The sequence below is a fragment of the Emydura macquarii genome, unplaced genomic scaffold (assembly GCF_026122565.2).
Source record: "Emydura macquarii macquarii isolate MOO-44397 ecotype Brisbane River unplaced genomic scaffold, CSIRO-AGI_Emac_v2 contig_3287, whole genome shotgun sequence".
NCBI classification, from domain to species: Eukaryota; Metazoa; Chordata; order Testudines; family Chelidae; genus Emydura; species Emydura macquarii.
In genome coordinates this window covers 2226264-2252911 of record NW_027133424.1, presented here as the reverse complement: position 1 = coordinate 2252911, position 26648 = coordinate 2226264, and the positions used below count along the sequence as shown (strand labels likewise).

The window sequence follows — 26648 nt, the reverse complement described above, 5'->3', positions numbered from 1 at the left end:
TTATTGCCAGTTCTCTAATTTACATAGAATACTCTTATACCTGAATGTAAATGAAGTAGGTGATGAAAAGGAAATAGTGGAAAAAAGTATTAATTGTACCCAAAAACATACATCAGCAATTGAGTGCTTCATTCTTTTTTCTACACGAAGTGCACAAACTGAGTGAGGATTATAGTATTGTTCTACCCTGCCTTATGAAAGTGTAGAATAATGGGATGCCTTTCATATGGTGAATCCCTTTCATTCTCTCCTAACCCCATTCTATGGTGCTGAAAAAGGACTGCGTGGACCAACTGGAGATGTGGCCCAAAAGAAGGTGACGGGAAGAGACTGAGTGATGTTACTGTTTCCACTACAGATGCAGCATGGAAACATAAGGAGCTTTTATGTCTAAGACTATCTTGAGTAGTCAACAGAATTCTTCTACCACTGGTCATTCTTGTCTTAGATGTGTTCAGCTCTGCATTTAATATAGCGTAGTCTGTTGTTGGCTCTATTTTCAGCTGTTGATACTTTGTGCTGGTGTCAGCACTATTTCATGAGGTTACTTTGTCACCTGACTTCTTCTTTTAATTTGACTTAACTTCTGGGCTACTTTATCTATTTTGGCTTATCTTCTGATTAGCGGTGTGTTTCATTTCTATGTTTGTGGAAATTGTGGTTGATTTACAATAGCTGAATAGCAGTTACAGCTATACACCACACTTCCAAACAGTCACAGGTTTTGTGGGGCTGTCATGATTTGGCCCACAAAATCTCCTGTCCTCGCTGAAGTGGCGGCTAGGCCTGAGCATCACTGCAACCCCACACACCAGGGGCCAAATTGCAGCGCCTGGAGCAGGGAACTGAGCTCAGTCATTATTGCGGGACAGAAGCTGCAGGAGCCAATGCTGTGGAGCTCATTCGCTTTGCAACTCCCTGACCATCCTGTGTAACAATGACCTCCCATGGCTTCAAGGGCAGGACCTGTCCCGCTTTAGCTATTTTAAATGTTGGAACATATGGTATACGTATGTTACACTGAGCCTGTATAGGTATCCACTATGTCAGCTGTCTTCATACTTAATAGTTACCAGGTTTTCACACTGTTGTGTACGGTCTCCTTAGGAAGGAGACTATTATTCATTATTAGCTCTTTGGGCCTCAGTCTTGGATATGTCCGAATGCTGTCCAAGATCACTGTTGTTCTGGCTTTCTTGCAGAAAAGCCTTGAATTTGAACTTTGATCTGCATACATATACATTTTGTTCTTCAGGAGCATATGGTACATTTGATTATTCTGAATAGGGTAAGATTTTTATGTGCTCTTACAGGTTTAAGTTAATACAAGTGTCATCAGTAGAAAAGTTCAGCCTTCAAACTCTTAATTACATTACTGAGGCACATTGTCAGCCTGTATGTGAAGAAGTGGGTCATGGGATTAAAAAAAAAAAAATTGAATAAAATAGCACTTTTACTATTAAGGACTTTTCCTAGTGACCAACTTATGTAGGAATGGAATCCTGGCTGGAGCAACTTTTCATTTCTTGAGCGTGCATGCAATTTATTCTTCCTGATCCTTTTCCAACGCTGCTCACAGCAAGCAGCCAGCTGTGCAACAACCACAAGGCAGTAAGTGAATGAGATGTATGAGAGTTGTCCAGCATCCTGTACTCATCTTTTCCTTTTCTTTGTTTAGTGTTACTGCTCACACTGCATATCATATGGAGAGTCACCTGAGAGAGGGGAAGAAAAGTCAAGCAGCCAAGTTTAATTTTTGCAGGGTTGCTCTAACTGTGTAATATCGCATACAGGAGGAGGAGGGAGGCAGAGGCATGAGTCCAATAATCAAATTCAGTGCTAAGGTTAAGGAGGGAAATGTGGAAAAAAGTTAAAAACATCCCAATAAAGAAAAATGTACCCACAGATACAAATCCTCACCCCGACCTGGGACCCTAGCCTAGTCTTATGTTCTTTGACTAGATCCCCCCTCTTTGAACCAATGACAACATGCTCACACCTACATCTAGCAATGAAAAAGCTTTTCTCATTGCCATCACTTTGTCTCACTTAGTAGGAGAAATCTTGGCACTTATGGCATACTCCCCATATACGCTGTTTTATAAGGGCAAAGTGGCGCTTTGCCAACATACAGCATTTCTACAGAAAGTCATAACACCTTTTTATTTAAACTAACCCATACACTTCCCTTCCTTTTTTCCCAAACCCATATGATAGTCAACAGGATGAAGCTCTTCACACTTTAGACGTGAGGCATTCATTATCATTCTACTTGGCTAGAACTAGGCCATTCTAAAAATCACCATGATTGTTCATATCCACCACCAAAAAGTCCAGGGATGATGCTATGTCAAAACAACACCTCTTTAAATGTATTTCACAGCGCATATGCCTAGCACATGAACTCCATAATAATCAACCTCCTACCTCAATAAGGTTACACTCCACACAAACACTGTCAATCTCTATTGCATTTCTTAATAATGTTCCAATCACAGACATGTGCAAAGTTGCCACATGGGTGTCCTCAGATACATTCTCCCAACATTATGCGATCATGCAGGATTCCATCGGCAGACACCATTCTTGGACATACAGTCCTAACCTAACCTCAACCATACAAAATGCTCCGAAGCACTAACCTTCCAGCTAGGGGACACTGCTTTGTCGTCACCAACGATGAAGCACCTATGGGGACATCACTCAAAAAAGAGGGGGTTAGTCACCTTGTGCAGTAACAGGTTCTTCGAGAGGTGTCCCCCTCTCCTGCATGGGTGCTGCACTACCCACTCTCCTCCCATCTGCTTTGGAGCATAACATGCAGCAGAGAAGGAACCGAGGGCAGTCGGATCGCACAGTGCTATCTATACTTCCCATGCACTGCTTGAAGGAGGGGAGGTGCACATGTGCAGTCTGACGGGCACTGCTATTGAAGATCTCCAACTCTAGAAGGAAAGGCGTTGCCGCACCTACAGTGGAGCACCCATGAGGAGACTCATCTCGAAGAACCTCAGTTACTGCACAAATTGAGTAACCCTCTCTGCTCAAGGGGGTGGCTTATTCACATCTCTGAGTGACATAGGTTATACTGACATAAGTGGTTATGCTGAGGCTATGCTACCACTTATATCGGTATAACTTAGGCTTCTCCTGCCAACATAGCTGCCACTGCTCGTTGGGGAAGGATTGGTTAAGTCAACGAGAGAGCTCTCTCCCATCAGTTTAGAGCAGCTACACTAGAGAGCTTATGGTGGCACAGCTGCATCGGTACAGCTGCACTGTTGTAAGCTCTCTAATGTAGCCATAGCCTTAAATAGGGCTTAGTTTACCCTTACCAATATCACGAATTGGACATTTTATACTTTAAGGTTTTTTATCTGGGGTCACCAAATGATAATTGGTACTATCACTTATTGCAATGAAGCAGATAATAATACATTCAGTAATTGAGAGTTTTGCTGTTGATTTCAATGGATCCAGGATTTATCCATAAATGTTTAACAATTAAATAAAACAACAAAAACCCTACATAAATGGTTAGCTATCCAGTATATTTGCTACTTTCAAACTCTGTCCAGATATACTAACAACCTATTTTGTGCTAGCAAAAACTAGGGTTGTAGTACAACTTCCATTATAATCCCTTGTTTTCACCCATGCTTTCTCAAATGCTTTTTTCCTTCTTCTCCCCTTTATCTGAAACTTTCTATGCTGACCCATAGGCCAAAGGAGACTTTTTAAATTTGAGGGAAAAAATATGGTGTTAGAATGGGGGCAAATATTTTTTTCTGCTTTTAAAATAGGTTATTTTTATTTTTTTGTTTTTGCATGCATAGGCAAAAGGCTGAACGGTGCAATACTTCCAAAAGGGCGTATGACTGTTTCTCACTGAGGAATAGAAGTCATAAGTTTGAAAAAATAAACATACACCAAACTGAAGTTTTGTGATTAAAATTTTGTTTTTGTGTGTACAATAAATAATTGTTAAGCTTTATTTGCTTAAGTGCTGTAGAAAAAATAAATGTTTGCTCCTGCTGGGACTTGTAAAACTACTGTTGTGTGAAGAATTCAACTTGAGAGAAAACAAAAGCTGAGGTTCTCAAGAGAATGAGCCACATTAACAAAAATACTTTTGGTGGGTCCCCTAAAACTGTAACTTCCAAGCAAGCTGCCCAGTGTCTCATGGTGTATACTGCATAAAGTGTTTTGTTGCTCTATAGTCCTTTTCCTTCAGTTCATTCACCTTATTGAATTGTGAGTTACAAAGCAACATGCCAAGTAGTCCTCATTGCTGAGCTCTCAACCTTTTTTTGTACATTTGTGGAACCAACCGTAAAACTAAGTGATGGATAAAATAAAAGTAGCATTCTTCAGTTAAGTCAAAAGAAGAAAAGCTAATTTGGCACATATTGTTGACCTTTAAAGAGGTGGATTTGTTTGTATCTGTACAGTAATGATGCTAATCTGTCAATCAGAATGTGTTCAGGTTCTTCAATTTTAAAAGGGAAAATACTTAAGAAAAGCAAGGTAAAGAACGCACTATCAGAACAGGGACTTGTCATCTGTTGCTGTCTGGGGGCAGATCGTTCACATTGGATTACCACCGCTTCTTCAGAAGTCTGTCAGAGCAAGAGGATAAACTTTGAACAGTAATGTCAAGTACCCAGTGTCATCCTTAAGAACTTGTTTTCTGTGTTACATAAATTGTTGTCAGATCAAACATCAAAAGTATAATTCAGAGTTCACTTTCAATAAATAGGGGAAATGAGTTTGATTTGTTTGCTCACTCCCAAGAGTTGCAGTGAATACAACCAAACCTTTGTAATTGTCAGTAAATGTACCATCATATCTTTATAAAATCTGACCAGTTCATGGCCCCAGAAAAGTAACTAGATGAGAAAGGAAAAAGTCAAAACTTCATATTTTTGTGCCTATTTATTAAAATAGGGTTGATCTGTCTTTTACATGATTACACAACATACATGCGGTATATATAATGTACATAACATATGTAAAATACATGTCTAAGGTCAGAGGGGGAAAGTGCTGTTTCTCCCCGTTGTTATATTGAATTATTTTTTTAAAATGTACAATACATACTTTTTCCAAATCATGCAGTATAATATGAGTAGGAACAACACTTTCTCTCTAATGGCATTGTGGGCCAGATTGTCAAGAGGCAGGTTTTCAGTATTCATTCAGACAAACTCGTTGCATTCACTTAACCCCTGATTTGTACATGTAGATAAAGGATTGAGCACATGCAAAAGTGTGCATACTGAAAATCTGGCTCACAGCATGTAGATTTTGCATTACTTTACTTACAGTAGATTTTATGTGCTGTGTGTATGTTGAGTGACATAGGCAAAAGACAAGCGTATATAATTGTTATGGGTGCATTTACTTATACAATTTGGAAGTAAGAAATTTTAAACAGGATTGCTGCATTAGAATTAATTGTAGTTAAATAACAATGGAGAGCTGCACTTTTCCCCTACAAAATTCTGATGGTAAGAGGGGTGGAGGTATTAGGGAAGGAATCATAATTTGATAGTCCTGAAAATCTTTTTATCAGATACTAAGAAATTAGAAATAATTTGTTTGAATTTAGAAGTAAATTAATTATTAGGGACTCTATTCTTAGGTTTACAGGTGAGGAGAGAAACCACCTGTTTTTCTCACGTGACTTGCTGCCATGTTACCTAGGCTGTTTGATGACATGACATTCTGGGTGACATGACAAGGCCGGTGGGGCCTCAGAGGAAGAGGAGAAGCAGCCTGAAACCCACCAAATTGCTATTGCGCTATTTCATCCATTTCAAACCACCACGAAAAAATACCCCAAACCCTGAATTCAACCAAAACCAAACACTAAAATCAGATTTTGAAAATTTTGGAATAGTATTTATCTAGTAAATGTTGAGGTTTTTTCCATTTGTCTTATTTGCATCCAACCCAATAGATGAAATTTTATCAAACATACCAAAATAATCTGGAAAAAGTGTAACTCTGCATATTTGCTACCTTAGTGCATTATTGTATCTCATTGCTTAAATGAGGGTTTGAGTATCTTGAAATGTATATAACCCTGTCTCTTTGTTTTATACAGAGTGTGCTGATGGCACTCAAACTATAAATATTATAAATTAATTGTCATTCTCCTATTCCAGGAACTATCAAGTTGTGGGTGGAATAAGAAAGAGAAGTACAGTTCTGCACCAAATGCAGTTGCCTTCACAAGAAGATTCAATCATGTGAGTTCTTCTTATAATTATGGCAACATGACTGTATGCATCAGTGTTAAAAATCATGCATGTGGAATGTTTAATCTATATATTTGTCATTCACTGCTAAATATTTGGCGATTGACATGCCTGTGATGTAAATGGCTTGCCTATGTGCAACAGTGTGATTACTTTAGAGTAAGTCAATCATTCAATAATTTATCTTTTTTTTTTAATGCTGTTTATTTCTATTAAACTGGTTTGTTAAACAACACATTGATGAATAAGATAAGGAAAAGGATTAAGTGGGTTTTCCTACAGATGGATGTTGTACATTTCCTTTTATAAGGAGGTCTGGGTGAAGGGTTTAATTTAAAAAGGATTCCTGACTCAATAGAAACATTTTTCCGTTTACAAGAATATTTAGTGTCTTTGGTTTGTGTAGTAGTTCTTGTCCCAAAAATGTGGAGCTGAATTCTGTCAGAATGGTTACATTTTTACTGTGTTTCTCAGAAGACTGTTGAAAATGTGGCTAGGTGGTTATATACCGCGGTTAATCCCAAATTATGAAAGGCAGTGGAAATCTGACCACATAGAGAAATTGGCTAAAGCTTGTTACAATCCCAAACAGCCTGTCTGATTGTGCTGAACTGAATTGCTAGTGAGTCTCCTGTTTGACATAATTTGTCAGCCAGAATGACCTGAAGAGGAGTTCTGTGTAGCTCAAAAACCTCTCTCACCAACAGAAGTTGGTCTAGTAAAAGATATTCTCACCACCTTGCCTCAGCCATAATGTCTCCATTTGCTCAAGCTTATGAAAATCAACTTGTCTTTATTCAGTTATTTTAAAATGCAACTTTTAAAAAATAAGTCCTTGATATTGTGTTAAATAATTTACTGTTGTCTCAACAATTACTGGAAATAATTATATCTCTGGACCCTTTGGAACGCCATTATACTTAGTTGTAATTTTTTTTATAATGCCATATTTTTATGTATCAGATGCAGTAATTCTCCCCTCTGTTGAAGTCTCTCAAAGGTCTTTCCTTGACTGACCAACTGCTTTTGCCTCGGGTGTCCTCATCCAGTTACAAGGGTTTAACTGTCACTTCTGCGATGATGACTCCGATAGACTTCTTCAATCGAGACCTCTTATCCATGGATCTCACCTCTCACTGTGTCTCATCCCTCTTGAGTGGCTTGCTGTGTCATCTTAAACTCATTGATGCCAAAGCCACACTTCTAACTTTTCCTCCTCTGTTTTAAAAAAACCCCACAAAAAACGCCTCACTGTCATGCAGTCCTGTAAAGCACAGATCATGTTTCTCTCCCTCTCCTTTACTCCCCACAACGAAGATGTGACCAAATCCTGTGATCGTCACACTATTTAATATATCCTCCCTTGGTCATGTGAATAGCTGAATTGCTTGTCCATGCAAGGATTTTGAACATTTAGCTTGCTTCCCCCTAACTCGCAATCCAAAATGCCATTCCCAATATAATCTCATTCTGACAATACCTGCCACATCTTTGAATCCCTCTATTTCCAGTACATTGCTCACTGTAGAAGGTCCCCGCCAGGGGGCAGCGCCGTGGACTCTCCCTCTGAGTCAATCTCAGAGGGAGGCCACACCTCCCAGCATCCACAGCTCTAGGGAGTCTGGATTAGAAGGGAATAGTCTCTCGCCCCTCGGGGCGCGCTATCAGTCGAGGGTCTGGCCCGCCATCAGGGACAGGCCAGCTGTGGGAAACAATCTCACCCTCTCAACTCGGGTGAGAAAAGCAGTCTCTTGCCTACCCCTCGGGAGGGCAGGTAAGCAAACCCATGTAGGCTCAAGTAGGGAGAGCGGCAGTCTATGGCCGGCCTTTTGGCAGGGCAGGCAGGCACACACGCGCAGGCTCGAGCTCTTGGTAGGACGAGCTGCAGTCTCAGGCCTGGCCCTTTGGCAGGGCAGGGCAGGGCAGGACAGAGGGACAGCAGTCTCTAGCCCTTAGCTGGGGGAGTCAGTAGTCTATGGTCTGCCGGTCTGGGAGGGAGGCAGAAGCATACACACCTGCTCGAGCTCTTAGCAGGGTGAGCAGCAGTCTGTGGCCCGGCCCTTAGGCAGGGCAGGACAGGCAGTAAGAAACAGATTCTATCGCTAGCCGGTATCCACCCCAAGTCAGGGGAAGGGAAGGGAAGGGGGGAGGGGGATGCAGGCCCACCCATCTCCACTGCGTCCCAGCCCAGGGCCCTGTCAGTGACGGGGTGTCCCATCACTGGATCGGCGGGGCTCTAACTGAAATGCGCCGACTCACTACGAGCCTCCGCTCAGCCGCACCACAGTCATCTTCCCTGGGCTCCTTTCTCCCAACGTATGTCTAAAGTACCTGGGTTTCGTTGCCTTCCTCTGGGTTGCTGGGTTTGAGGGTGTGCGGGAGTCCCACGAATCCCTCCCCGTCAATTGGTGGCAGCTGCAGAAACTGCGCAGGGTCCTCCGTGGAGGGCAGGCCTTCCTCCGGGTTCCAGGCAGCGCCGGCAGGCCTTCCTCCGGGTCCCGGGCAGCGCCGGCAGCTCCTCCAGATCTGCAGGGCCCCACGCTGTGGGTAGATCCGGCAGCTTCTCCTCTGCATAGGCGTCTGGTATGGCCCTAGGTTTGAGGCCTAAGGGAGAGGTGTCCTTCTCCGTTGGCCGCCGGGGCCTGACTGAGTGAGCAGGCCTGGATTTTAAAGGCCTGGCCCCGCCCACCTGCTTCCGGTCAGGTATGGTCTTTCTGGGTTCTAAAGGCCTGGCCCCACCCTCCTGCTTCTGGTCAGATGTGGTCCTTCTTGGTTCAAACCCCCAGGGTGGGTTTGACTCTCCCTCTGTGTCAATCTCAGAGGGAGGCCACACCTCCCGGCTACAATCTCCAAACTGAAATCTTCTTGACCTCACTTTCAAGGTTCTCCATCAGTCAGCCTGACCTATATTTTTTGCTATGACTCCTTTTGCATTGCCCTTACTACCTCTGCTACACCAATGACTCCAATCCTTGATGATCCTTTGTTTTCTTCTCATTCTTCTGTTGCTGTATCCTCTTTCATGCTGCCCCTTATGCCTGGAATGCCCTCCTAAAACCAATTAATCAAGCTAATAATGACTCCTCATTAAGGTGTCTCCTAAAAAATCTCGTTTGCTGAGTTGCCTATGATGGGTTCTCAAACATTTTCATAGTTTGTAGACTGTATATTGGTAGTCTCAGGAAACACCTCACTGTGCATTTGCACTTGCATAGGAGTCCCTTTGTCACAGTTTTACTTTCTGGGCAAGTGGAGCCTTTCTAAAATGTGTAGTAGTCCACTGGCTACTGTAAAAGAAATGAATTTCAGGAAGAGAGTGTTCTACCCTTTTTCATTCTGTTCATTTCCCATGGTGTGTGTTCACATGCATGTGTTCATCTACATACAGATAGAAGGAAATGCAAGGAATAAGAAGTAATGCCCATCAAGCCAGGGTAATGATTATTTTTGAGTGTTCATATTTGCTAGCTGTTTACTACAAAAGTTGAGGGGGGCGGGGAGCAGGGAGGAAAAAAAAGCTTGTGCCCCCTTGACTCAAAAACTTATAAAAGTCAGACATGACACAACAAGAATCAAAAGAGTGAGGTAAGAAGAGGAGACAGCATACGGATTACAATAATAAATTCATGTGGTTACTGTGATGTACGTGGAATTTTTATGTAATCTAAGAGGACTGAGATGTAGTAATTTTATGAATGCTTAGACCTGGTTAGTGAAGTTATTGTAAATGGGTTATAAAAGATTTCTTTGTATGAGGGTAATAGGAGACTGGGAGTGGGGGGCGAGTGGAAACAAGCAGGGAAGCAACCTTTGAACAAACACTTATGGACCATTACAAGACAATGGAGCAAACTATTAGCTTCAAGGATCCTATGTCCTGTCTCCACCAGAGTGACACAGCTGATCTTCCATTACCGAGAATGAAAAGATCAAAACATTAAACAGTTTTCTTCATGCACGCAAATATATGGCTTTATTAATGTATGAATTCATGGCTATATAGCTTATTATTTCTGTTAATTTCCTGTGGGTAAACTGATCCTTACCAGAAAGGTTGGAATAATTTATACTCTTCTTCTGGAGATTTTCTATTGTCCTGTAACGTCTCCTCTCTTTTACCTAGGTTCTTATTATTTCCATTACACCAAAAACATCTTAAATTGTGATTCACAGTGGTAATATGCTTCATCAAGCTTAATTATCTGCATTCCACAGCAGAACCTAGTACCATCGGTTGCGGGAATTATTATCCTTTGCTGAAAAGACTAACCATATTCAGGAAAACTTCTTAGGAAACAGATCTTGCTGACCTGCAAAGTTCAACTTGCTGCCTTTGTTCCTTGAGTTTAGCCCATTTACATATTAAGGGCACATGACTCAGTATCTGTAAATCAGATCTGTGCCCTTCTTGTGTGGTAAAGGAGAGTCATGAGTAACTGGGCCCTGCAAACAGGGTGGTCATGAGGCTGCCATGGGTTTTTGTTGGGTTTGCTTTCTTCTTCCACCACATGTCAAAGAGCCTGAACAGGCAGATTGGCTTTAACACTGGTGCTGTAGTCAGTCAGGTAAAGACTAAAATTCCTTTAGTGATTCTTCCCTTTGCTAACTTAGGAGGGGACGGGAAGGTCCAGAACAATAAACACCAATCAAAATACACCTCTGGTTGTTAGCATTAGTACTTCGAATAACAAAGTCACAGACAAACCTACTGGCTCATTGGTATCTTACTGATTCTGTTCCCCTCTTTATCCCATTTTATGCAGTTTCCTGTTCCTGTTCATGATGATGCTTTGTTCCCAGTGTGTGTATTTTGGCTACAATCCCCCAGGCCTATCAAGTAAACTCTGAGAAAACGGGAGAAAAAAAGTTAACCCAACAAAAATCTAGACAGCTTCTTAAGGTGCTTGGTCACACTGTCACAGGATCACTTCAGACTGACCTTACAAATGCTCATCTAGAAAAGAAATTTTCCCTCTCTCCTTAAAACGCCACTAGATTTCTCACTTATGGGGACAGTCCAGGCTCAGTTCATCTCTTGGCCTACTTAACATCTACTTGCAGCTATTAGAAGAGATGAGAGCACTAATAAGGGGTGAGTGGGTGGAGTGTTTGTGTGGAAGGACAGGAGAGAATAGGAAAAGGAAGTTGTGACTGGGGGATAAGAAACATAGGGGGGAACAAATGACCCTCCCTTCCTCCTTTCATGGCAGTTCTTGCTCCTCTAAACCTCTACATTGGACTCCATTCAATAGAGTCTAGTTCCCATTTGGCACCTGCCCCACTGAACTGCTATAGTCTTTGTGAGGACTGTCATCTTAGCTCAGCTAGACTACAATTAAGTGACCTATAAAATCACGCCTTTCTGCTAGTTTTAGTCTTTATCAGTGTGAAACAATATACAAGTCTTCATCTTCCTCCTTCTTCCCCAAGGCCTTCAAAAGAGAGTCATGGCCAGCTTTCATATTTGGCAGAGAAGATAGTATTAAATCATTTTTACAAATGCTTTTCAGTAGTATTGGTCTGCTGATAGTATTTTGTGCAACAATCACGTGCAGTAGACTGAAGTCCATCGAGAACTATATGCATTGTTTACATGGCAAAGTTTGGTTGACAAAAGTTAAGTTGGGGGTAGAGTCACCAGTTTTTGTTTATCACTCAGGTGTGTGCACATTTGGGTGCTTGTGTTGGCTCTGCACATATTCACCTCAATTGCTTGCATCAATATAAAATGCAGTGCACTACAAGTAGGTATCGCAGTGTATCTCATGCTGCTGCAGCTCAGTGTCTTGTGGAACAATTTCTCAGTGCTTTGTGAAATACCATTGATTCGCCCAGGGATTTCAGGAAGCTAAGGATCAAGTTCCCACCACGTCACTTTCTCCATCTCATAATGCTTTCCACAGCCTATAATTTTCATACCACTCCTTAAAACTTTCACAGTCCTGTGTACTTTTTTTTGATGTCCACCATCTCACTGACAGAAGCCTGGACCCTGCACAGCTCATCACAAATCTCATAAGTGATGCTAACACAGGATACATTGTTCTTGTGTATTTGCAGAACTTGAATGAGTATTAGTATAACCAGGATTATGATGAGCAAGATGTGGAAATGTTCAAGTGCAGTGGCCGGATGCTGCTGCTGATGAAAAAGAATGCCAGGCTGCTACTGGCATTCATGGAGCAGCACCACATGGTGAATTGCTGCTCCTGAGCCCAAGAAACAAGGAGTGATTGATGGGATCATATCACATCATCACATTGATGATGTGCAGTGACTGTAGAACTTTCGGATCTAGAAAGTCATATTCCTGGAACTGTGTGCCCATCTTGGCCAAGACCTCCAACTCAGAGGCACCATAATGAGAGCTCCACTCATAGTGGAGAAGGAAATGGGAGGGTCACACTGTGGAATCTTGCAGCACTGATTGTTATTGGTCAGTGGACAATCAGTTTGGAGTTGGATGAACGACTGCACCTATTATGGATTTTCCAATTGTATATAGTCATTAAACATCTACTGCTACACAGGACTATGACTCTGGGTAATATACAGAAAACAGTGGATGAATTTGAAACAATGGGGATTCTCAAACTGTTGTGGGGTGATAGCACCCATATCCCTATTCTGGCACCAGACCATCTTGTCACTGAGTACATCAACAGAAAGGGATGCTTTTCTGTGGTTATAGATGTGCTAGTGGTTCTTCCCTGACCAGCGGATTACCATTGAGGATGTTGAAATGCCAGTAGTGATTCTGGGGGACCCAACCTACCCCTTACTTCCTTGGCTCATAAAGCCTAATGCTGGCCACCTGGATAGCACCAAAGAGAGATCCAGTTTCCTGCTCAGCAGATGCAGAATGACTGCTGAATATGCTTCTGGAAGATTGAAGGCATACTGGTGCTATTTACTCACTAGATTGGATCTCAGTGATGCAAACATCCCCTTGGTTATAGCTCGTTGTGTATTGCATATGATATCTGTGAGGTGAAAAGGCAAGAGCTACCACTAGGGTGGAGGCATGAGGTAGACAGGCTAGCTGCTGAATTTGAGCCAACTGTGGAGCAATACAGCTGAGGAAGGCTTTAAAAAAACATTTATCAGTCTGCTACAATAGTGTGTCTCATGCTTTTATGAAACAGTGTCTCTTGTGGGTATGGAGATTAAACAGTCGGAGGCAATAACCCACCCCTATGAATTCTGTACTGCTTGGTGTAAATCAATAAAGATATTCACTTTCCAAAAATAGAACTTGGCACATGATAAAGAAACAGACAACAAAATTAAAGTGTTAACAAACACAAAGTTGAGAACCTTTTGCCAGTGCTGTAACTGGGTGAACCATACTTAAAACCCTAAGCAAAAACAAAAGTAAACAGTGAACATTTTTGTTCAAGTATGTAAAACCTACTACAGTGTAGCAAGTTACATCTAGATATTCAGTAACCTGTGGTTTTCAGATATGTGTATGTGCACCTATAGCTCTCCTTGTTGTCGCCAGGCATGAAGTGGTAGAGGGTAGGAAGTATACCATACTGCCACCTGGTATTTTGTGGGTTGTTGGGAGAGCCAACCATGCTGTTCTCCAATAATTGGACAGGCTGCTGAATCTTTGGACATGTAGGTTAGTAATGCTCTGGAACATCTGCGTTGGTTGCCTGAGCAAACCCATAATGTCCTGGTGCATTTCTCAATGAGCCTCTTAGTCCTTTTACCTCTCCTGAAGCAACCGCTCTCTCCACTTTGTGACCTTCTCCATGGTCACAGTCATCTGACTCCTCCATACCCTGTGTTGATGATCCAAGGCTGTAGAGTACTGGAGGAGCTTGGAGAACATGTCCTCCTAGTCCTCTTCTTCTCCTTATTGGGGTCAGACATTCAGCAGGCATGGAGGGGGCATCTCAAGGCCACCACACCAGACGCTGATGATTAAAATAGATATACTAGTAAATTTACAGTCACAATAGAAAGGGGGAAGAGAAGTCTTAAAACCCTTTTATATTATTCTCATAAATGCCTTTAATAAATGCCAATGTCATTTAGTTTTGGACCGCTTTGCTACAGCACCGGTCTACATTGCAAATCATGGTGAGTATGGCTTAGCCTAGTGTGGAAAAGGGTGTGTGTGGGCCCTGAAACCAGTAACCTGCCCAGAAGAACAAGGTCTCATCCTGGCTTCCACCAGCCTAGTTACTCCTGGTGGCCCTTTCAGTCCCAAGGCTCCCCAAATCTGTCCTCTCCAATTACTTAACTAGCAGACTCTTTGACTTCTCCCCTCTGGTTCATCACCTCTGAAGACATGACACCAGCCCCCCAGATCAGATACCAGCTTTTGTTGGCACCACACTCACCACAATTTGCACAAAAGAGACCTGGCTGGGGTAAAAATAAACAAAAGATTTATTTAGTAGAAAATATCACAGATTCAAAAATGAAATAGCAAGGGAAGCAAACAGAAGTTATACAGAAAACAAACATAAAGACGCAACCTCAGGCTTTACATTTTCAAATTAGATAAAAATCTCTTTTCTAATACAAGTTACCTGTTGTCTTTAAACAGTTTCCCAGTGTACCCCCCGTCATAGAGGGAATCAAAAGTTCCCGGATAGCACCCGTCAAGTGAGTCTCCCTCAGTTTCTGAATAAAGACTTCAATTTCAAGCCTTCTTTTTTAAAAGGGCACCCCCCTTTTGCCTCTCCCCCGTCTCCCTGGTATGGATATTCAGGGTGGCTAAATTCTAGCCAGTATGTCTCTTCCTGGGTTCTACAATGCTAGGTGCTTGGAACTAATATTGTCTGGTTGGGGAGGCAGCCCCTTTTTGCCTGATTGCACCACAAATTTTGCAGCACAGTTTTGTATGTACATGAATACGTATGTTCATAACCACAGTGTGCATACATCTCATAATGACCATTAAGTTTAGTGCAAGGTTTCATAAAAGACCTTACTCGTCTTACTTTTATAATATAATAAAATTGTATATAATCTGTTGATTCAACTGCTTATTCTTTGGGGTTCAAACTCTGTTCTCCCTTTGGGGTATCTGGACCCTCCTTCCCACAGGTGCAGAGAACCTAGCTGCTACTGGTGTCCCAAAACTGGTTAGGCCCATGTGCTGCTAGCCTGTTCACTACAATAGAACCAGCCAAACTCATCACAGTGTCATGGGAAAGTCTCTTATAACAGGCAAAGAAACAAGGCTGATATACCTAGAAATCTTTGAGAGGGTTGCAGAGTATCTCCATGAGAGCTTTATCAAGATCTCTCAAGAGGATGAAAGGGACATCCCTATTCAGATGAACCGAGTACCCAGCATGGCTCTCCCCGTCTAGCCCAGTAAGCTGAAGAATTGAAAAGCGGACACCGAGTCTACCTCTGTTCTACCTCTGCCCAAGCACAGGACACTGATCTGATGTGGACTGTGTAATCAGACTGCCATACTAATCTCTTTGAGTTTATTCCCTAATTTTTTTCTAACATTAGGCTACTAAATTAAGCAATCAAAAATCAATGCCTTTATTCTGTAAACTTGTGGATGGGATGGGCAGCATTTTAAAATGAGGAATGATAGGGAGGTGGAAGGGGAAGATGAAGTTTTGTGTAATGAAAGGCGGCAAAAAAAGACGATAAGGAAAAATGCATGTACACACATACCGAACGCCGTTCCCCTTCATCAGCAAGCTTATCTGCACTCACTTGGTAGGATTGATTTGATTCTGGCAGAGTTTCAAATAGCTCCTGGGATGGTTTGAGACCCCTGCTGTGTTCCTCCCTCCTCTCACTCCCCCCCCATTGTTGTGCACTGCAGGGGTCTCCACCCTGGGCTCCTGAGAAGCATCCAGAGTGGTCTGTGTGGTGCTGGCGTAGTTATTGCTAAGTATGGCATGCAGTTCATTATAAAAGTGACAGGTCTGCGGAGCAACACCAGATCTCTTATTGACCTCCCTCACCATCTGGTACCCCAATGAAGTTGCTTCACTTTCATGTAGCACTGCTGCTTGTTACTATCATATGCCTGTTTCAGTATCCTCTGCATGTAGATATTGCTATTTCTACATCTGGTTGGTAGCTGTGCTTGTACAGCCTCTTCTGCCCACAGGCTGAAAGGATCCAAAATTTCTTTCCTACTTCAGACAGGAGCACATCTAGTAATTCTGTGTGTGTGTGGAGCTTGCATGGCAGGATACATGCAACATAGTTGAGCTAATAGATGTGCTTGCCAAGTTGGGCAATCAGGAAAAAACATTTCAAAAGTAGGCGGACTATTGTAAATGGGGGCAGCCAGGGATCACAGAGATCAGAAGCCCCTACACAATGGAATTCAAAATTGTGACTGGGGTGGCCACTGTCTTGGGGATAGTGGCACTGTGGAAGAGCTACTGAAGGATGGTTAGTGTTGACACAGGTACCAGTGTCTGCATTTGCACTGAATCAACCGAAGTAGATTGACCATGGCTCGATGTTACTAGATGTTATGTTAGATCATAGTTCTAGATCTAGAACATAGATCTATGTAACTAGATCTATGTTACTAGATGTTATGTTGCTGTAACAGGGTGCTTACATCAACAGGAGACAAATTCTAGTGTAGGCACCTGCACAACTAGGTTGGCGCTAGTCAACTTGTGTCAGCTTAACTTTGCACTGTAGACCAGGCCTTAGTCTTTCTGGTGATGTTATAATCATTGCTATGGTGCCTATAGAAGCTGTGCTCAAGCACCAATAAACCTCATTTCACACAAGCAATTTAAATTTTGGAGGGATATATATTACTGAACAGTAGTCTGTACATTCATATGTCCCACTGTCAAATGCTGGATTTATATGTATGATCTCTGCACAGTTTTGAAAAACTTAGTTTGTTCTGCAAATTTTGATTGTTTGAGAGATACTCTGTCCTACAGTTGATATATAATTGCACCAGGTAGAAACTGTCAAAATGCAAAATCTTCACGTTCGCTCACTTACTGTACCTCTCAGTCTTTCCCATTTAAAAGAGAGAGACAGAAAATTCACTGCCTGGAATTAAAATGATCAAGAGTGGCACTTCATTTTTTTAAAAAGGCTCCTGTGAATTGATGTGTTGTTAATCGTGTTTATTATAGTAGTGGCAAAGGCCAACCTAGAATGGTACCCCATTGTATTAGCACTGTACAACAGAGCATTAGATGGTTCTTCTTCAAGAAGTGTCCCTGTGGGTTCTCCATTTCAGGTGATGGTGCACCCGTGCGCCTTATATCAGAGAATTTCAGCAGCAGTGCTTGTCTGACTTGCACATGCACTGTCCTCATCTTGCGCCATTGTCAATGCCATATCTAGTGTGCGTGACCCAGTCCCCTCAGCTCCCTCTCAACCCATCCTTGGTCTCAGATGGAGATTGCACCAGCATGAAAACTAATAGCTTTATTTAGTGGGTAGAATAGTTTTTTAGATTAGTTGTTAGTATACTAGTTAGATTTCCTTATCTTCCCTGTTTATTCCCCCCCAGAAAATTCCTATTTTTCCTACCCTTTAGAATAGTTGGTGTTCAGCCTCAGACTTGAACTGCCATAGTTTGAGCTATGCCAGTTCACTGGGCTTCAAGCGCTGCCTTGTCTGCTAGATGGAAATCCTGGTATCAAATGGTTACTCTCAATATGTCTGATGCTTAGGTGAGAGACAAATTCCACAAAAGTCCTCTGACTGCAGCAACTTAAAGGCTTGCACCAGGATGGACAGAGACCCATATCTCAAACTTATTCTTATGGAGAAGTCTCTGTGCCCGGTATCTGATCCTGGCCACTAGACCCCATCTGGGTCTTCACTCTCTTCACAGAGGAAGACTCATTCCTCCAAAAAAGTAATGAGGAGAAGAGCAACAACTTTTCCCTTGAAAGCCACCAAAAAAGAAACGGATACAGGCTCACTCCGTATTCTTGGTACCGACTGCACTGCAGCTGAGTGCATAAAAACTGAGTAAGGAACTCGGGATTTTGTCCTAAGTACGAATTACACAATTTGGAAGTACTTGGAATATAAATGTCTGATTCTAAATCTTCATTTGATACCAGAATGATGTCAAAGAACTGTTTTGCTTCATGATAGTACATTTAGTTCCAACCAGACCACTGTGACTTAAACAAGAATACAGTACTTCTGAGACTTGACTCTCTCCTGGTGCTGTTCTATATAAACAAATATGGAACTGTAAGACTGCACAGTGTGATGTTAGATAGGATAAACAAGGGCTCTTTTATTGGAAGTAGACACAGGGAGAGTGTCTGGTTATATATCCAGCCATAGTCTGCAAGAAATAATTTATTACTTTCTCAGAAGTTGAAGAAGCAGTACACGTTTGGGAATGGGAAGAATAATGTAGCAAAGAATGCTTCTATTTATAGTGTTTATTTTTTAGAATGCGGTCAACAGCAATAGTTACATCCTGCTAAAACTTGATCTTTTTATAGCATTTTATAACTAACAAAGTAAAAGTTGCAAGATACAGTACGTCAGTGTTTACTGTTGCTAATTTGTCATAACTAGGAAGTTTTTTTATTTTTTGGTAATAAAACTTTGTAAATTCTATTTTAGAGTAATTGTAACATATTGAAAGCGAAAGCTCGAAATATTAATGCAGTTTTAGATATGCTGTATTTGGTAGCAGCGATGCTTTTAAAAAGAATGCTCCAGTGACCCATTTTCCGTAGACATCACATCAGGTAGTATATAATCATACTAGTATATCAAAAAAAAAAAATCACATTTGTGAATCCTATAATACTTTAACAAGGAAATCGTATAGTGTAAATTACTTGTAAACATCAGTTTAGCTATTAATGGCAAGACATCAAACTGTGGATTCGAGTATAGTAAGGCCTGCCTACTTTAGGTCTTGATTTAGTTTAAATATTATGATCTGATTTTTCCACAAATCCCATTGAAGTTAATGTAAACTGTAAGTGCTCAGCACCTTTGAAAATCAGACTATATAGCTTTGTAGTAATGTAAACTTATAATTAAGATTGCAGTTCAACTTTTATTATATCCATTTGTATATTTATAACTCAGATTTTTTTGTCTTGGAACTGAAACTTTCCACTCTGAGGGTGAAATTCCAGCCCCACTGAAGACAGTGGGAGTTTTGCCATTGTTTTCAGTGGAGCCGAAATTTAACTCAAGGTCTTGGCCCAAAAGTGAATGTTTTTTGGGAAGTTTACACAAAATATATTCAGATGTTTTTTAGATGGGTGATTTGGGGAAAAATACTTTCCCAATTTTAAAAATAGAGACTTTACAACATTTAACTCAAACAGCAGAACTTTAAAGCTTACCTTCATACATAGTGTGACACGCTGTACCCCATGTACACCCTTATGGTGTGATTTGTGTATCATTCATGTTCACCTTATAGTGTAACTGTATTGTCAAATGTAAAGTATCTCATGCAAGGTGTTTTTGGAATGCTTATGACATACTGAGCATTATTGTTATGGTATTATGTTTCCTGCATTGTGTCACATGTACAGATATGAAACTCTGCTGTGTAATATCCCCAAAGGTGTGTGTCACGTGGCTTGAATAGATCCAGGCAAATACCAAGCAAAGCGAGGGTTAACATTTCTCAGAGGCATGCATACAGGAACAATAGACTGGCCTAAGCACCTTTGAGCACTTTGGCTCAAGTGGAAGAAATCATGCTCATTGATGGACATGGCCAATCACCTGACCCCAGAGGGTGTTGAGGAAACTTGTTAAAAGCAGAGACTTTGTCTCAGGGCTGTCCCTTGAAATCCATTTCTAAGCAACACCAAGAACTGGGAATCTACCCACAAGGGAGGAGGGCATGGCTGCAAGATGCATCGCAGCCAGCTGTGGGTAACATGACATCACAGAAGCTACTGAAATATCAAGTCTAGTTTAGCATGCAATTTATTAATTTAGTTAGTTATGGTCAAATCTCTTGATTAATATTCATCTAATTAGCTTATATATTGTTAAACTTCTAACAAAATTCAGATAAACACAGACAAAATACACCTAGCAACTGTTCTTTGATTCTTATCAATACAAAGTAATGGGTTGGAGATTGCTTGCCTGCTTAACATTTCTTTCATATCCACACACAAGTACGTTGTCTTGATTACAATTGTAATGCCTCCTGTTAAGTTGTTATAAATCATACAGCAAAGTGTTTTGGACTGTTAAAGATTTTAAGTTAGTTTAGTTAATAAATATTATGTGCAGTTTGGGTCAGTTAAGATTTTTATAGCAATGTTAACTTTTGCATTTCCTAACTAATAGAGGTGCAAGTGTATTTGCTTTAACATAGTTTTTTAATGCATTTAATTTTTTCACCTGATATATGAAACATACTTGCTTTAATTGCCTTTTTATGTGATTTAAAACTAGATTAATTTTCTTTTTTCAGGTAAGCTTCTGGGTTGTTAGAGAGATTCTTCATGCACAAACTTTAAAAATAAGAGCTGAGGTTTTGAGCCACTATATTAAAACTGCTAAGGTAAGAATTTGTTTGTTTTGGGACTTGCTATGCTGAAACTTTCATATGTGAGTTCATCCATTCAAAAAATGTATGTGGATAAATATTTGTCTAACACTCCATTTGGCTGCAGTGGTGTCTGTTGACGTGTGGTGGTGTTTGGCTTCATCATTGTGACAACATCAGCAGAAAGGGTGGCAGACCAAAGCTCCAGAATTGGAGCTGCAGGCCTAGAGAAAAATTAACTTGTTTTAAGAAAGTGCTCTCAGATGCTTTATTTCACATAGTGTTTACTAATTATATTTTATATCAGTATTATTTATTACCCATTTGGTTGAATAATCTGGATTTAAAAACCTGCCACTGTTTGCAGGCTCTGAATATGTTACTTTGCTCTGGCTGCTGTTCTTTAAAATACATTTTGTTTTTGCTGCTGGCTAAGGAAAGGGCTTGTGACGTCTTCTCTTTTAGTAGTAGTGTATGGCTAATATCAGTCTGTCTGGTATGAAATACTTTCTTTTGGCTGTAATACAATTTCAGAAATACTTTTTGACTAAAGATGTAGTAGATTAAGCATCCACTAGCCATATTTCTCTGATCTCATATTGTTAATGTCTCTTCCAATACATTAGCTAATCATCCATGTACTAATCCTTTTGTTACACCTCTGCATGGGCTAAGGTCCCTACAAGACTCTAGACAGCTCCCTACAAAATATTAAAAGTGTTTTGAGTGCAGGATAGAAGATCTACTACTCTTCCTTGTCCCTCTACTTCATGGTTTTCTTTAGCACCTATCATTATTATATCTATCCCAATCATTAGGTTCCCTCACTTTTCCCCTTAGATCTTAGCAGAGAGGACAATGGGCACTACTTGTTTAGAATTCAAAACCCAGATATATTTCTTAGCATTGTTACTTGTGTTGAATTGAGGTAGGTTTTGTCAGTTAAGGCTTCTCTTCTCATCGGAGTTGTGGGTTTGGGCATGCCTTTTCTACTCAGGTTCTTATACAGTCTTTGTCACCATTTCATGGCTTAAATTTTGCCCTGAAAAATAAAGTTAGAAGAAAGAAAAGTGATAAAACCTCTAGGATCTATTTTCACTGAATTTTTATTAAAAAGTGGTAATGTTAAAAAGATGGTTTTGTTCTGCTCCTGACCACACTCTTCAACAGAAATATATGGCTAGAATCATTCCCCAGTTTACATCTGGAGAAACTGGCATAGAACTTGGCAACGGTTCCCTAAGGCAGAAGGTCAACCAGGAGTAGGAGAGGTTATAGCAGGAGACCAGTACAGCACAAAAGTTTGGAACTGATGGTTGAGGAAAGGACCTGGCCAGGGGATGTTAGGTGTGCACAGATTCAACACCAACTTGCAGCTGATGTGGCTGCAGCACTCCTATATGTTTCCTTTGGGTAATTAAAGCTTTCTCTTTTCTGACAGAAATCCCTAAGGGAGGGCAATGGTGGAAATTCCACCTGACCTCCCTGTAAGTGAATTCACCTGGGTGGCTGGTACAAGGGACCTCATTGGATATGAGGGATTCAATTTATGCCCTGTTCTGTCTACAGAGAAACTTACCCATATTCTGGAAATGATAAGGCTTTTCTCTTAGCACCTGTAAATACCATAATTGAATTGCCACTTATTTTCAATTCATTATTGTACTGCAGCCACTGATACAGAGCCTGAAATACTATGTCCAATAGTCTGCCAACATCTCCCTCTCTGAAATGTCTGCAGTTTTGAGATAATTGTGGAAGCCCACTACATTTTATCATTCAGTTTAGCAATGAAATTGAGATCCGTGTCTAATAGTAAAACATATTAATTTACTGCAAATAGTTCTTGAGTCTTTGAACTGTTTTAACACATTAACCCTGAACTAAATGTTGGCTGCAGAAAGCGTGCTTTTTCTATTGCGCCTTCTATTACCAGGCATGTAGTGTACCTTGTTCAGCTTTGTGGAAAGTACTTACTCTACCGGTCAATAGTTAACTCCAGCATTTTTTTATTAACATGGAATTCCTTGGTTGGTTGGTTGTGAAGTGAGTTAAATTATATTCTAATCCCTGGAAAACTGCAGATTTCTCCATTGAAATCAGGAAGAATCTTGTGGTGTTGATACTTAAAAGGGCATCACCTTCATTGCAAGGAAATATAGCTAAATTCTAAGTAAAGGAAACATTAAAACACAGATTCTGCTAATATGTTCTCTATATTGTATTTTCATGTGAGAACATAGAGAGAGGTCAGAGACAAAGATGACACCCAAGTTACAGGTCTGAATGACAGGCAAGATGATAGTTGTGTCCACAGTGATCAAGAAAGAAGATGTGGGGAGAGGACTTGGGAGTGGAAAGATTGAGCTCTGTGACCTATGTTGAGTTTGACTGATAGGCAGATCTCCATGAGGAAATATCAGGACATGATGCCAAGATTTTAGCTTGGATAGAAGGGGACATATTTGTAGTAAAGAACACTCCACGCTACCTACCTTTTCCTCATGCCTTTTCAATGATCTTTTTCACAAGAAAGCTAATGTTATCCTGGGATGCATAAACAGAGGACTCTTGAGTAGGGGTGGAGAGGTTATTTTATCTATATGTTTGGTGCTAGTGCGACTGCTGCTGGAATACTGTGTCCACTTCTGATGCCCACAATTCAAGAAGGATGTTGATAAATTGGAGAGAGTTCAGAGAAGAGCAATGAGAATGAATAAAGGAGTAGAATACATGCCTGTATAGAATAGACCCAAAGAGCTCAAACTATTTAGCTTAATGAAGAGAAGGTTAAGGAGTGAGTTGATTATAGTCTGGAAGTATTTACATGAGAAACAAATAGTTAATAATGGACTTTTCAGTCGAGCAAAGAAAGGTATAACATGGTTCAATGGCTAGAAATAAAAGCTAGACAAATTCAGACTGGAAATAAGATATAAATTTTTAACCGTGAGGATAATTAACCAATAGAATAATTTACAAGGTGTCGTAGTGGGTTCTCCATCATTGACAACTTTCAGATCAAGACAGGATGCTTTTCTAAAAGATCTGTTCTAGGAATTATTTTGGGGAAGTTCTATGCCCTGTCATACAGTGGCTCAGACTAGATGATCACACTAGTCCCTTCTGGCCTTGAGACTTAGCCTCCCCTGCTAGGGAATGCAATTTAGGTGAAGATACTGACAAATTAACTGTTTAGATGAAACTGACCACTTTCAGGGAAATGTTAGGATGTGGACGCAATGCCAGTTTGTCCTTATGAACCATCATGTAGTGTGGGTCAGCCACCTTAAATCACTACCTCTTGTTTCTGAAGTGTTTGCCATCAGGAAGACTGTCTCCAGGAAAAATTATTTGGAGAAAATTTGGCAGAGGTTAGAAAGGTGCTTTTCATTAGGTTGTAAACACCAGGTTTTGGTCCGTCAAAGATGGAAGCTCACCAACAGGCCAAAAGATGTTCCTGAATTTCTTCAGTGTGGCATGTGCAAAGACTAAGGGAGTAATTTTTTTCAAAGGCACAAAAGTCAATTAAGCACCAGATGCCATTTGTGCTTTTGAAAAGCTTCCATTAAACATCCCTGTACTGGGGAATAATGAGTTGAAAAGACTGAGGGGGACTTGAACTGTAGTCAGTCACCCTGGAGTTCTTGAGGTTTAACCAGTAGTCCACTGTGACTGGAACCAGTAGTTCCCCTGGGGTGCAACCTGGGACTGGGGTACCACTGTGCCCCCTTAACTCTCCAGCGTGGACTGTCCCTCACACTGCTTTGCTATTGACAAGCAGCAAACCCCTCCAGGTTCTGTTATCACTCAGCCCAACAACATGTGAAACCACGTGCCCAGCTAGATTGCATGAATGCTCCAGAGTCACTTGAGAATCTCACAGAGAAAAGTATTGGCCAGTTCACTCCAACTTGCTGCCTTGCACTCTGAAGTTGCCCTATCCTGCCCCGGTCAGAAACCTGACCAGTATAAATTTATTAACTGGTCTGCCCCTGTCAATGCGCGGAGGATATATACCAGCTTTTGTTAGCTGAACTGAGAATTTCCAAACACTTTATCTGAAACACACTGTTCTAGTTAAAATATATAAAAAAAATGATTAACTACAGGAAGATGGATTGTAAGTGAGTATAAGTGGTAGGCATAAGGATCAGAGAGATGTATTAAAGCAAACAGATAAACATGCAATCTAAATTTTGGACCTTTAGCACTAGAAAGTATCTGGATTAAGCAGATTTCTCACCACACTAGATGTAATTCTCAGTGCATAAGCTTCTTGTTGAAACTTGGGGGGGCAGTCTCTTTCAGTTCCAGTCTTTTTCTTTCCAGCATCTCTTTTGCTTTCAGCGTGGGTGGGGGAGGAGAAAGGCCAAAGCATGCAGCTTCTCTTCCTTATTTTATATCATTTGACCATGTGCTCAGTAGACATTAGTCCAGACATGTCCAGGTGGGCTTAAGTGAGTCACAAGGCTGTCCAATACCGCCCTCACTCCCATGTCCCCTTGTGCAGCTGAGTCATAGGGTTGAGCAATCTCCATTGTATAGTCTTGTGTAATTGTCATTGTATTGTAAATCCTTAAATACAATTACAACTCCCATGCAAGATAATAGTTCCTTAACATCCTCCGGGTTGAGACCACTGCCCTTGTAGAAGAGACTTTTAAATTTACAGCATATACAGAAAAATCTCATAACTTGATACACACTACCGATAAACATATTTGGGCAGCACAGTGGATTTTAGCAGATCATGACTTTTCCTATGATAACTTAACATGACATGCTTTGAAAGAAATATATCATAATTATATATGAGGGATGAATATGAAGGTTACAGGATGTTGCTTGGAGGTACAGTGTCACATCCATATAACAAGGATTTTGGCTGACACAGGAGCTACAACTTTTTTCCATTGCAGAAAGTAGCTTTATCTTGTTACAAGCTTTAGAAATCTCTACCAGGATCTGATGAACCTCTTCAGAATAGGCTATGTGTGGAATTGGAAAAGTGTCATAATCTCAGGTGCTTTAAACTCAAGTACTGTTGACATGAATCTTTTGGGATCAATAGGTCCTGAAGAATTGAGGCTAGAATTTTCAAAGGAGCCTAAGGGAGCTAAGCGCCTAGTTCCTACTTGAATTTCAGTAGGGACTGGGCACCTTTAGGCTCCTTTAAAAATCCCAGTCTTGAAAGTTTATCAAAATTAATTCCAGAAGATCCAAATACCAAACCTCCCAATCCCAAATTGGAACTATCAATATTTACATAAATTTTATCCTGTTATGTCTTCATTATAACCTCTGGAATCAATAATTTCATAGGAAAATTTAAATGAAAGTTTTGACTCTAATCCACATAAACCAGGTCTCCTGGCACTTCAGAGCAGAATAAGACTTGTTCATTGTAATATAGAAGTTTTATTTGGGGCTTTTGCCACCACAGGAATATTGACAGCTAGCACAGCAGCATCCTTTCATTACAGCTTTCTTTAATGTATGTGAGATTCTGATCATCTGCTATGTTTTTTTTCCAAATTTTTCTTGTTGAATCTATCATACTTTATATTTAGCTGTGACATTTAGTAGCTTTCCCAGACCTTAAGAACTTTGTATAGCTCAAAAGTTTGTCTCTTTCACCAACAGAAGTTGGTCCAATAAAAGCTATTACTTCACCCATCTTATGTCTCTAATATCCTGGGACCAACAAAGCTATAACAACTCTGCAAACAATTACCAAAATGGCTGTTTTGCCGTGTAGTGTGTCTTTTAGATCACACCTCTTATGGATAAAGGATTATATTTCTTATGTAGCTGTGTTTTTCTAGAATCCATACTACTTTTGGCTATGATCTCATTAGCTAAGAAGAATCCGGCTTGATTGATATTTGTATGGGAGT

At 40.7% G+C, this 26648-nt stretch overlaps 1 protein-coding gene across 7 annotated transcripts in view; it reads left to right on the top strand.

Annotated features, from left to right (window-relative positions):
• Window positions 1-26648, top strand: part of RALGPS2 (Ral GEF with PH domain and SH3 binding motif 2) — a 304700-nt gene that overhangs the window by 120107 nt on the left and 157945 nt on the right. For all 7 annotated transcript variants that reach the window (XM_067532587.1, XM_067532591.1, XM_067532590.1 and 4 more), the window contains 2 exons: window positions 6171-6254; window positions 20674-20763. In XM_067532587.1, coding sequence (XP_067388688.1) covers window positions 6171-6254; window positions 20674-20763 — 174 coding nt within the window. The remainder of the gene's footprint in view (window positions 1-6170; window positions 6255-20673; window positions 20764-26648) is intronic.